General features: G+C 37.6%; 1 protein-coding gene across 1 annotated transcript in view; it reads left to right on the top strand.

Moving 5' to 3' along the window:
- The window catches only part of cdyl (chromodomain protein, Y-like), a 171,572-nt gene extending 158,411 nt beyond the window's left edge, over positions 1-13,161 (top strand). Inside the window, exons 4-7 of the mRNA XM_052015955.1 lie at positions 162-334; positions 2,127-2,337; positions 10,150-10,293; positions 11,119-13,161. Coding sequence (XP_051871915.1) covers positions 162-334; positions 2,127-2,337; positions 10,150-10,293; positions 11,119-11,277 — 687 coding nt within the window. The 3' untranslated portion in view covers positions 11,278-13,161. The remainder of the gene's footprint in view (positions 1-161; positions 335-2,126; positions 2,338-10,149; positions 10,294-11,118) is intronic.

Raw genomic sequence — 13,161 nt, 5'->3', positions numbered from 1 at the left:
GAATGTATTGACAGTGAAATGTATGCAGACAGTGCTGGTATTTAGCAAAAAATACAAGTCTGTTTTTAATAATGAATGAAACCTATATTTCTGAAATTAATTTTTTTCTATTGTAAAATTCAGTTTGGATCTCTAATCATTTTTAATTGTTCTGTTTACAGGTTATGAAGGAAATGCAAAGTGCTCTGAACACTGCAGCAGCTGATGACAGTAAATTGGTTTTGCTGAGTGCTGTAGGAAGCGTCTTTTGTTGTGGTCTTGATTTTATTTATTTCATTCGACGATTAACGGATGATCGAAAAAGAGAAAGTATTAAGATGACTGAGTCCATCAGGTATGCATTATTCCCAGCAAACAGATTGCTGGTAATACTCAGCAAGTCAGGCAGCACCTGTGGAAAGAGAAACAGTTATAGCTTCAGTTTCCTAGACCTTTTATAAAATTGGAAGGTTAAATATTTAACATTTTTAAGCAGAAGTCAGGGAAACTGACAGTTCTGTGTCATCGATAAGAAAAAAAACAAACAAAAGGTCTTTCTGTATTTCTGCAGGTTGGTGGGGGGGTGTGGGGCAGGGGGTTGGGGGGGAATAGTTAGGAGCAGGGAACTTGGCCAAATATTAAAGACGAGACTTTCAGGGTGAGTCATAAAAGTATATCGTTGAGAAAGCAGGGGTTTTTGGCCTGTTGTATTCATAACAACAAAAGTATAGTTATTTAGATTAATTCTAATTTCTAGCTGTTGGTCTAGAGAATTCCTCATATTCTCACACAGGTATATTTAAAATGTGAAGTGTTTCTGCCTTTGCCACTTTTTTTTACAGAGAGAATTCTAGACACCCTCTACTCTGAGTGAAAGATTTTTTCCTCAGCTGCCTTCGAATCCTTGTACCAATTAGCTTAAATTGTTCTGTTACCAACTTCCCTGCTAATGGAAATAGGTCCATCCTGTTCACTCTGTCTGTGTGTCTCTCATAGTTCTGTCCACCTCAATTAACTATCTTCTTAGTTCCCTTTGTTCCCAAAAAAAGCATCCCTGCCTGCTCATAACTGAAGTACTCTGGTCCTAAAGAAAGAAAGGACTGCAGATGCTGGAATCTAAATGAAAAACACGATAATGCTGGAGGAACTCAGCAGGCCAGGCAGCATTCGGGGAGAAAAGCAGGTGGTCAATGTTGACCTCCTGCTTTTCTCCATGGATGATGCCTGGCCTGCTGAGTTCCTCCAGCATTATCGTGTTTTTCATCTACTTCAGTCCTAATGTTATCATTGTATAATTCCTCTGCACCTTCTCTGATATTATTTTCTTCCTGCAGTGTGATGACCAGACCTATAACCATTATGCTAACTCTGGTGTAACAGCAGTTTCAGGTCATTTAGGACTGAAATTAGGAGAAATTTCTTTATCTTGAGATTCTCTACTCCAGAGAGGACTGTAGATGCTCAGTTGATGATTATGTTCAAGATCAAAATCAGTGGATTTTTGAAGTCAAGGTATATGAGAATCCATCAGGAAAGTGAAATCGACACACAGGAAAAACCGAGATCTTATTAATCACTGAGCAGATTTGATGGGCCAGGTGGCCTTCTACCTTTCTTCCCATACATCATTAGAATTAATAGGAAACTAAAATAATTAATAACTTATGGAGATACAGGAGACTGCAGATGCTGGAATCTGAAGCAAAACAGAAACTGCTGGAAGAACTCTGGATCATGCAGCCTCTGTGGAGGTAAAGGGATTATTGATGTTTTGGACCGAGACCCTGCTTCAGGACTTGTACAGTGTCTGGACCCAAAATATTGACCATCCCTTTGCCTCAAATAATTAATAGCTTTATATGGAATAGTTTATATTTTGAAAACGGATTGTGTGAGTCACTAAATTATATAAAGATTAACCATAAGATTTAGCTATCATAATAAATAAATAACCAACAATGGATTAAAGTTCTTTATAGCTCTGCACTTGACAGCTTTGTTATAGTTATGTAGATTTGAGAGAGATTTTGAGTAATATGTCATGTTTTGTTAACCTGTACTTTCATGCCTTAGTATTTATATTTAACATTGACTGAGGAACCGATGTTAAATGGAATTCAGGCTGATGCTTTTTTTTCCACTTTTAGGAGTTTTGTCAATACATTTATTCAGTTTAAGAAACCAATCATAGTAGCTGTGAATGGTCCTGCAATTGGTCTTGGAGCTTCCATTTTACCCCTTTGTGATGTGGTGTGGGCCAATGAGAAAGCATGGTTTCAGACTCCTTATACTACTTTTGGACAGACTCCAGATGGATGCTCATCATTGACATTTCCCAGAATAATGGGTTTAGCCTCAGTAAGTCTGATATTATTTTGAAATCCTCAAATGTGCTCTGTGTGTGGAAATTCTGAAAATTTTATCTTGTAAAATTCAGTCGTCCTGCACTTGAATGTGTTTTCTGGAATGCATTGCTTATTCATGGTGGCTCTTTCCCTAGTTTAATTGTTGTCTCATTGGCCTTTATGCACAGTTTTTTAATACAACATTTCTACCCATCTTTAATTCAGGTTATGAAAAAGGATTACGAGGTAGTAACTATCATAGTCTTCTTATTGCTAAAATCATTCAGTCAGAGACAAATCATTGACGAACAAAACTTGCAAAACAATTTTAACAATTCTCACAGAGACATGAAGACTATCTATCTATTTAATGGTTGTGGGCATTGCTGGAAAGGCCAGCATTTTTTGTCTGTTCTTAATTGCCTAGAATTACCTTTTTGAATTGCTGAAGTCCTACAAGTGAAACTATCCCCCTAGAGCTGTTGGGGAGGCAGTTCTACGATAGGCCTAGCAACGTACTTCAAAATTGTTGCTAGGTCTATTCCCTGGAATTGCCTCCCCAACTATAGAAGCTATAAGATCATTAGCTTGGCTTTTTATTTCAAAGATAGGATGACGATCAACTTGGAAGCAAGTTGTAGATGATGGTGTTTCCATGTACATGTTGCCCTCGTCCATCTTTGTGGTAGAGGTTGCAGGTTTGAACAGTGTACTTGGAGTAGTCTAGGAATGGCAGTGCATTTCACTGTTGCTATGCATTGCATCCATGCTGTATCTGTGGTGGAGAGAATAAATGTTTAGGATGGTAGGGTATGATTCTGAGAGTTTGTTGTTGGGCTGTAGCTTGACTAGTCTGTGTAATAGCTTCCCTAATTTTGAGATTAGTCCAAAGTTACTTGTGAAGCTGATTTACAGATTTCAGTTTTGCTGGGACTCCAGGACAGGGCTGATGCTGGCTGGTTCTGTTCAGTTTAATTCTTGCCATTTAGCATCATGTTTTATTCAACTGAGTGGCTTACTAAGCCATTTCAGAAGGTAGTTAAGAATAAACCACATTGCTCTGGGTCTGACTAGGTATGGATGGACATTGGTGAACCTGACAGGTTTTTTGCTGCAATCGGATAGTTTAATGGTCTCCATTACTCAAACTAGCTTTTTAAATTCGGGATTATTTAATAATCTGAATTTAAATTCCCCAACTGCTGAGGTGGGATTTGAAGTCTTGTCTTTGGATTTTCAGTCCAAATCAGTGTTTGGTTTGGTAACTTAATTTCTGTACCACCATTCCTTGGTCTAAATAAGGGGAGAGGATGGGAGACGACAACACATACAAAGATTTTGTACAGCAAAGTGGAAGGGAGGGGGGATGGGGTTGGGACGGTAGATTCTGAGGACAAAACATTTTATTTAAATGATGATGACAGTAGTATTAATAGAGAAAGGGAATCATTGTATAATGTTTTATTGGTCTTGGGTGGCTGGTTTGCACCAGTTTTACTCTTCAATCTTTCATCAACTTGCTGCAGCTTTTCTCTTTCCAAATTAGCTGCATTACCCACAAATATTAAAAATAGACTGTTTAAGTGTTATTTTCAGTTTATCTCAATACAGTTTTGAAGTATGTTGGTGTTCAGTTGGAGATTTGTTATCCCAAAACTCACTTCACTATTGGATATTAAAATAAATATTGATATTATACTGCTATAGCTGTATTCTTCCTGTTGAGTTGGCCGCTGTGATCCTTCAGCTTAACAATTCAATGTGAATTTAAATACTATATAAATTTTCATACTGCTTCCCCAAAATGTAAAGATTAATGTATTAATCCTGCAGGGCCAGATCAATCAGTAGCCTTTGTATTACTGTAATTGTCTAACTCCTTGTTGCAAGATCACAAGGTAAGCAAGTCGGTAGAGTCATATTATTTATCTTGACTTCACCTGCCTGAAAACATGGCAATTATACTGAAAGGAAAAAAAAGGATCAAATGCCCAGTGATTCCAGGATCTTTCTTTCACCATCGAGCTCAAGTCATATATTTCATGCATTTCTTTGCAACATAAAACCTATCGCTCTTCTCAATCCCCTGGATTCTTCCACCAACACCAATTTATGGCAGCCAATTAACCTCCCAACCAGCATGCTGTTGGGATGTGGGAGGAAACCAGTCCACCCAAGGGAAAATCACATGGTCATAGGGGGCAAATGTGTAAACTCCACACAAACAACACCTGAGGTCAGGATTAACTCCAGGTCGCTGGAGCTATGAGGCTGCAGCTCTATTTGCTTTGTGACTGTGCTGCCACTTTACATGATGCTCACTTAATTTTAAGATGAATTTTCTGACATTCTAAATTTCTTTGGAATAGTTGGAGTCTATTTTCCTGTTAACTATCGTGGTTTATTTTGAAATATTTTCAATTTCTGTATTGAAACATAGAAAATTAGGAGCAGGAGTAGGCCATTCAACTCTTCAAACCTGCTCTACTATTCAATACTATAATAAATTGACCTCTATCTCAAAATCATATTCCTGCTCTTTCCCCATACCCCTTTATGCCTTTTGTGTCCAGAAATCTATGTCTCTCCTTCTTAATTATGATCAATAACTTGGTCCCCACAACTTTCTGTGGTAGAGAATTCCACAGGTTCCCTACCCTCTCAGTGAAGAAATTTCTCCTCATCCCAGTCCTACATCCTATATCCCATATCCTGAAACTGTTACCCCGGATTTTAGACCCCCTTCCGGTGCAGAGAAACATCCTCCCTGCATCCAGCCTGCCTGAGCCCTGTCAAAATTTTGTACATTTCAATCAGTGTCTGCCATTCTTCTAAATTCTAGTGAATACAAGCCTAGAAGACCCAATAGTTCAACCATCCCACCAACCAATTTGATGAACCTATGTGGCACTCCTATTAGCAAACGTATCCTTTTTAGGTAAGGACTCAAACTTCACTCAGCACTCTAGGTACAGTCTCACCAAGCCCTGTTGTGCAATATTAATTACCTTGTGGCTCAGTGAATAGCACTCTCACTTCTAAATCAGAAGCTTGCTATTTCTCGGGTCACTTTAGAGACTTGAATACAAGACCAAGGCTGACAACAAAGTATGGCACTGCTGTCTTCCACACTCTGGTTAAACTGTCTCTGTCAGCTGGTGTCAAAAAAAACCATGGTATTGTTTTGGAGAAGAGCCTGGTAGTTAACACTGGTATCCTTACCAATATGTCAGAAAGTACATTGCATTACAATATGTTATATTACATTACAGTTTGTACATTGTATATATATGTTGCATATGTTACAATAAATACAGAAAGTACATTACATTAATGCTTGACAATTGTTTTATGTAACTTTTGTAATAAGATTGTAATGTTTTATTGATTGTTATATTTCATTGGTATTTATTGTGAAGGAATGCTATTTATTTTGGTAGTTTAACAGAAGCTGTTTTAAACTTGGCACAGAGTGTGATGACAATTTCTCTCCTGTATTGTTGCCATTACTTTAGTTAGTAAAGGAGATCAGTTCTCATTTTAGGTTTCTAATTTTTCATTTGCATTGAACTACAGCTGAATTATGAATCACTGGAAATTTATTGTGGGTAGGTTACAGTGGCATGCAAAAGTTTGGGCACCTCTGGTCAAAATTTCTGCTACTGTGAGTAGCTAAGCAAGTAAAAGATGACCTGATTTCCAAAAGGCATAAAGTTAAAGATGACACATTTCTTTCATATTTTAAGCAAGATTACTTTTTTTATTTCCATCTTTTACAGTTTCAAAATAACAAAAAAGGAAAGGGCCCGAAGCAAAGGTTTGGGCACCCTGCATGGTCAGTACTTAGTAACACCCCCTTTGGCAAGTATCACAGCTTGTAAACGCTCTCTGTAGCCAGCTAAGAGTCTTTCAATTCTTGTTTGGGGGATTTTTGTCCATTCTTCCTTGCAAAAGCCTTCTAGTTCTGTGAGATTCTTGGGCTGTCTTGCATGCACTGCTCTTTTGAAGTCCATCCACAGATTTTCGATGATGTTTAGGTCGGGGGACTGTGAGGGCCATGGTAAAACCTTCAGCTTGTGCCTCTTGAGGTAGTCCATTGTGGATTTTGAGGTGTGTTTACAATTGTTATCCTGTTGTAGAAGCCATCCTCTTTTCATCTTCAGCTTTTTGTTTTTACAGACGGTGTGATGTTTGCTTCCAGAATTTGCTGGTATTTAATTGAATTCATTCTTCCGTCTACCAGTGAAATGTTCTCTGTGCCACTGGCTGCAACACAAGCCCAAAGCATGATCGATTCACCCCCGTGTTTAACAGTTGGAGAGGTGTTCTTTTCATGAAATTCTGCACCCTTTCTTCTCCAAACATACCTTTGCTTATTGCGGCCAAAAAGTTCTATTTTAACTTCTTCAGTAAACAGGACTTGTTTCCAAAATGCATCAGGCTTGTTTAAATGTTCCTTTGCAAACTTCTGACGCTGAATTTTGTGGTGAGGACGCAGGAAAGGCTTTCTTCAGATGACTCTTCCATGAAGGTCATATTTGTGCAGATGTCGCTGCACAGTAGAACAGTGCACCATCACTCCAGAGTCTGCTAAATCTTCCTGAAGGTCTTTTGCAGTCAAACGAGTTTTGATTTGCCTTTCTAGCAATCCTACGAGCAGTTCTCTTGGAAAGTTTTCTTGGTCTTCCAGACCTCAACTTGACCTCCACTGTTCCTGTTAACTGCCATTTCTTAATTACATTAGGAAACAGCTACCTGAAAACGCTTTGATATCTTCTTATAGCCTTCTCCTGCTTTGTGGGCATCATTTATTTTAATTTTCAGAGTGCTAGGCAGCTGCTTAGAGGAGCCCGTGGCTGCTGATTGTTGGGACAATGTTTGAGGAATCAGGGTATTTATAAAGTTTTGAAAGTTGCATCACCTGGCCTTTCCTAACGATGACTGTGAACAAGCCATAGCCCTAACAAGCTAATGAAGGTCTGAGACCTTTGTAAAAGTTATCTGAGAGCTCAAATCTTTTGGGGTGCCCAATCTTTTGCATGGTGCTCCTTTCTTTTTTTCACTCTAAAATTGTACAAGACAAAAATAATACAATATTCTTGCTTAAAATGTTGAAAAGAATGTTTCATCTTTATGACTTTTGGAGATCAGTTCATCTTCTGCTCTCTTAATTATTCACAGTAACAGAAATTTTGACCGGGGGGTGCCCAAACTTTTGCATGCCACTGTATGTCTGGGTAGTTGAACACTTCATAGCTGGCACTTCCTCACCATTTACCCACTATTAATGTCCTTCATTGAGCCCTCCAGACCCCCTCCTCCTCTTGCCCTCTCCATTACCTCAACAACAAATCTTGGGTTAGTGATTGTGAACATGTTGATGGCATTACAGAATGAAAGGAGCGAAACAAGGTGAGATGCTCTCTGCTCTTCTCCCTTTCCCTACCACCAATCCCCATGACACCCCCATTCCCAATCCCCTTCTTTGCAGTTGTCCAGGTGCAATGGTTCTTGAAGCTTAATAAATTAGCCAATCAGAAATTCCCTTTTCTGCATGCAGAGCTTTCCTATCTGGCTATATTTTCCACCACCTGCCCTTTATTGGTTCCCTATCATGGAATCTTCTTTGAGCAGCTTACCTTGTTCCTCAGTTTTCCAATAACACCTTCTCCCTGTGTCACCCAGACTTTCACAATCTCCAGCCATGGTTTCTTGCTGAGGCAGCCTCATTCCCTCGCAAAGATTCCTTATCCTTTGATTTCACCTTCCCTTTCAATTCAGTCTTATCTCTTTTCTAGGTGCTCTTTTCTATCCTGGGTTTTCTCAACTACTGCTTCAGTATAATCTTTCAAATTGTGCTCAAAAGTATACCAGCTCATACATCCTTTCTGTTTGCTATTGTGTATCAATCACAGATGAGACTGTCTGTGGTCACTTAGTTGTATTGCCCACTGCTATTAATTCCCTTCCACTTTCAATTCCACTTTCCAGTGTTTACCCATGGAAAAAAGGTAGTCTTCTTCACTGACATTATCTTTGACCCTCCATTCACCTTGATAAGTTTGCAATTGTTGATCAACTGCACTCTCACCTGTGTCTTTATGGTCCTTGTCTCAGTAAGAGCTCTACTCTCTCTTCCTCACTTCGTTCTGCTGGTATTATCTCCATCCAATTTTAATGAAAAGTCATTGTCCTGAAATATTAACCCCGTACCTCTCTCCACAAGACATTGCATGATCTGCTGAGTTATTTTCTGATTCTGTTGCAGTCTCTATGTTTGTGTCTCCAAGTTCATTCATTGCTAGGTCTGGCTGGAATATCCAGCAATAATATGCCCAGCTGTCCTCTGCTCCATAAAACTGCATGCAGTTCCAAGTTCAACTTGGAATGCAAAAGCAAGTACCAACAACTTCTTTCTATTTCCAACTGTATCTCTATTCAACCTCCTCTGATGCTTCCTCAGAAATTCCTTCCATCTTCCTCGTGTCCTTTCTGAGCTCATCCTGACTATAAAATTTCCCTCCCTTTACTTCCACTAAACTATGCACCATCCAGCTTTCCTTCCTGACATCCATGGCATTATGTGTATTTCACAGCTAGGTGACAATGTCCACAGTGCATTATACACTTCATCCTTTTTATCTATCTGTAGTATTGAACACAATTGAACCCACAGTCTCCCTGCAACTACCATTGTTCAGCTAAATGAATCCAGCTTTGCTTGGTTCCACCTTTTAGAGCATAAGAAGTAGGAGCAGGAGTAGTGCCTTTAAGCCTGCCGTCATTCCATAAGATCATGCCTGATCCACTGCTTCATCCATGTTCTTGTCTGATCTCCACACCCCAGGATTGCCTAAGTGCCCAAAAATGTTTTATCTTGTCTCAAACATGTCCACAGCTCCCAGAAATTGAGAATTCCAGAGATTCATAAACCTTTTGAGTATTCTCCATCTCAGTTATAAATGATCCATCCTTTTGTACCGAGACTACCACTAGTTCTGGAATCTCCAGTCAGAGGAAACAGCCTCATGCCCATTCAGTTCCCATCAGTGTCTTACAAGATGTAATGTTGTTCTTTGCCTTACTGATTTCACACATCAGAGGTTCCATAAAGGTAAGTTGCTGTCGTTGGCTTTCCGTTGAGGTGAAATCTAGAGATTTCCTCTGTTGTATGCTTGAACCTTATAGCATTTGAGTAACTTGTTTTTTCTAGAATTTAAATCGGGATGTTTTTGGAATGAAAATTGAAGTTACTTATTAAAAATATGAAATGATATGCAGAAAAATAAATTGAGTGCTTACAAATATGATACCTACAACTTTTTTTAAGCAGAAAAGATCTGACATGTGCCACTTACTACAACCAAGGTACACTTTGTGCAGAAGCTGCACATTATTATAGCATCTGTCAATGCAAAGCTTTTTGCACCAAATGGGAGAAATAGCTGTGTGCATTTCATCCAAACTGCTGTAGGCGTAGGTTAACATTGACCTCTGGAAGTTTAAATAGATTTAGTTCTTAATTTCATTATTTATTTTCAGAAATAATTATCGATGATCTCAGTTGCAAAAAAAATAGATTTTTAAAAACGTTTTCAGTAAATTTCTTCTGGTGAATTTGTACCACCTCATTGCATTGACACTTCTCAATTTGCTTCACATGATTGCTTTATAGGCAAATTATATAAATTGTAAAATTATCTTTTCTGGAATGAAGTTATGTCTCACATGAATACATGAGACAGTCAGAACCTTGTACATGAAAAGTTCATTCAGATGTTAGGATTTATCCCCCATATATGCTAAGATTTTGTTTTTTTTACAGGCGAATGAAATGCTGTTCAGTGGACGAAAGTTGACTGCACAGGAAGCATGTGCTAAAGGATTGGTATCACAGGTTTTCTGGCCTGGAACATTCAGTCAGGAAGTTATGGTCCGCATTAAGGAACTAGTCGCATGTAATTCCCTTGTAAGTCAGGAACTGTAACTTTCTACATTCCTCTGTATGGAGGTTCCTTACAGTCAGTAAAATGCAAAAATTTTCTTAAGAATTGTTTTTTGAATATGACCCTTTTAAAAAGGATTATGGTGAAGTGTGTATTAAAATTTATGTGTTGTATGAAGTAAAATTTTGGAATGTAGAAGAAAAATGCTTCTACTAACTAAAGTGATGTAGGTATTTATCAGTAGAATGTTAACTTTTGCATGCAGTTGATGTAGTCCCAACACATGTAAGCCCATGTTTCATAAAGCAGAACCTATTACGAAATAAGCAATAATGGGGCAGTTTTCTATTCTTGATCACCAATAATTTGTATGCCCTTTCCCCAAAACAAACCAGTTCTATTTTTTTCTTTATTAGCCATCACTTATGGACAATTAATAATTTGTATTCTCCTCCACTTCATTGGATAGGGGACTAAGATATTACTAAAAGCTGCTTTATTGGGTTCCATCTTGCAAATGAGCTGGCTAGATACACTAATAGAAATTAATCATTTTATTTGTTAGACTATGCTTAGCTATGAACGATTTTTCCTTTATGACTCACTGGGCTCCCTGTGTTCTCTCATTCCTTGCTATTTCAGGCTTGGTCACCCAAGTTTCGTATTTGATACAAACTTTTAACTTTGCCTTGAAGATGTCTTGCCAATCAGACTTTTGATTTGGGTTGACTGTCTAGAGTTGCAAAGTCCGGTGCAACTTGCTGAGTCATGGACTCCCTTAACCTTGGTTTACTTTCTGCAATAAAATGATTTTATAGTCCTAACAAGAATCTATTTACTTTATTCAGGTACTTGAAGAATCCAAAGCTCTTGTCCGAAATGCCATGAAGGGCGATTTGGAACAGACCAATGAAAATGAATCTGATGTTCTAAGGAAAATTTGGAGTTCTTCTCAGGGGATGGATTCTATGTTGAGGTACCTACAGAAGAAAATTGATGAGTTCTGAACACGTGTGTTGTCATTGGAAAATTCTTTCCTGCTGGGTTGCCCTGTTGGCTTCCAAATGCCCTCGTGTTTTAAAAAAAGAGGAACAGGAGAAACCATCGAAAAACACATTCTTGAGTGGCATCTGCTCAGAAGCAAAGCCTGGATGGTGGAAGCTGAAAATTTCATCTAGTGCTGTATGTTCATCATTTAAAATGTCAACAGGAGAGAAAGCTGCGAGAGGTTAATGATTGGCGTGCACTACCAAACTTTGCAATTGTCTTTGCTTATCCAGTAGCTTTTGTCCTTTACAGTTACTGCACTCTACTGTGCTTTCCAGATCCAAATGCATTGTATGGTGTGTTTGTGACGGGAAAGTTTCGAAAAACACTCAGCTTCAAAAATGGGAGGAAAGAAAACGGGTACTAACCAGCCCGCTTCTCACTGCCAGAGAGTAATGAGGCTGGTTTAAATTAAAATATAAATACTCACAAAAATCCTAAAAAGGTCATAGATATATTGTTTTGGGGAAGAGGATTACAAATACCTCAACAACAAAAAAGAACAAAAGACAAAAGTGTGATATCTGACAGTGGATCCAGTCTCTAACATAAATCCTTAAGACTATACATATCCCTTCAAAGAGTCTGTGTGTACATGTTAAATGTGCTCAGGAGGTGTGTATTAAATGTTTGACCCAGTTCCAGAATTTATTAGTATATTATCTAATAAGCATGAAGAAACCACTGGCTCCTTAAGAAAAACTCGCCTTGCAGTATTAGTGATTCTTTGTGAATCTTATATAAGGAAACAACATAAGTTAAGGATTAGTTTTAGTGTTTTTTAAAGTGTAGGGTTTTTCCATTTTTTTAAATCAAATACAAATGTATACTTCTGTTTCTGGGTGAATATAAATTATAGAAAGAGCTTGTGTTTCTTTGCCAGTTACAATGTATTACACCAAAAATGCTTTATGAATTCATAACTATGGTTTTAGTACCACTTTAGAAACATTTTCTTAATTTAATAAGTTTTTTTGAAAGAAATTCCTTTTGGCACACTATTCAAATCAAAAATTCTTTTAAAAAAATCCTTAAAAATAGGTAATTCTTGTATCTTTTTGTTTTAATGTTACACTATGCCATGTTCTTAACGGTGCCCCAGATAAATAGTATTGTGCATTCCTTTTAGGAGTGGTAACTAATTCCTGTTTGCAGATATCTCACTGGTTATGGATATCTGCATTTGCAATCTTCTCTGAATGTATGAATGGAAATTAAATCTTATTTTTGTACAGTTTATTTGTTTGTACTTAGAAATGATCACCTCCCTTCCTAGTGGAGAGCTGTACATTGTGTAAATCTGCCTTTACTTTGGATTGGTACAGTATTTTTGCATCTGTGGGACCTACTTTTGTTCACTAGTTTAAACTATATTATAAACTGTACAATCTGTAAAGTTTTATAGGTTATTAATTAAAATGAGCTGTGAAAAGATCTGGGTAAAATAAAACTAATATTTCATATTCAAAAGTGCATCAAATTGTAAAGCTTATTGTGCCATTCTGTCCCTATATTCACAATGTACATATGTATTATAGTTGTGATAACCAACTTACTAACTTCATTTATGAAGATTTTCTAAATTGACAGGGAACAGAAAGGTTCATGTTTTACACATTCTATAACAGCCTAGTTTTGGGAAAATAATCTACACATTGTAATTTCAGCAAATATGTGCCAATCATGGCACATGGATATGGTGAGGTGTTAGATTTTCATCTTAATCATTCAGCATCTTATTGTCAATATAATGTCTTCATTTCATCAATGGTTTCAATTTAAAGTTATATCAGGTAAATAGAAATGTATAGAAATAAATAATCCATAAAATTTGAATTCTGAAA

This window comes from Pristis pectinata, chromosome 5 (assembly GCF_009764475.1).
Source record: "Pristis pectinata isolate sPriPec2 chromosome 5, sPriPec2.1.pri, whole genome shotgun sequence".
Lineage (NCBI taxonomy): Eukaryota > Metazoa > Chordata > Chondrichthyes > Rhinopristiformes > Pristidae > Pristis > Pristis pectinata.
This window is presented reverse-complemented; position numbering and strand designations above follow the sequence as displayed.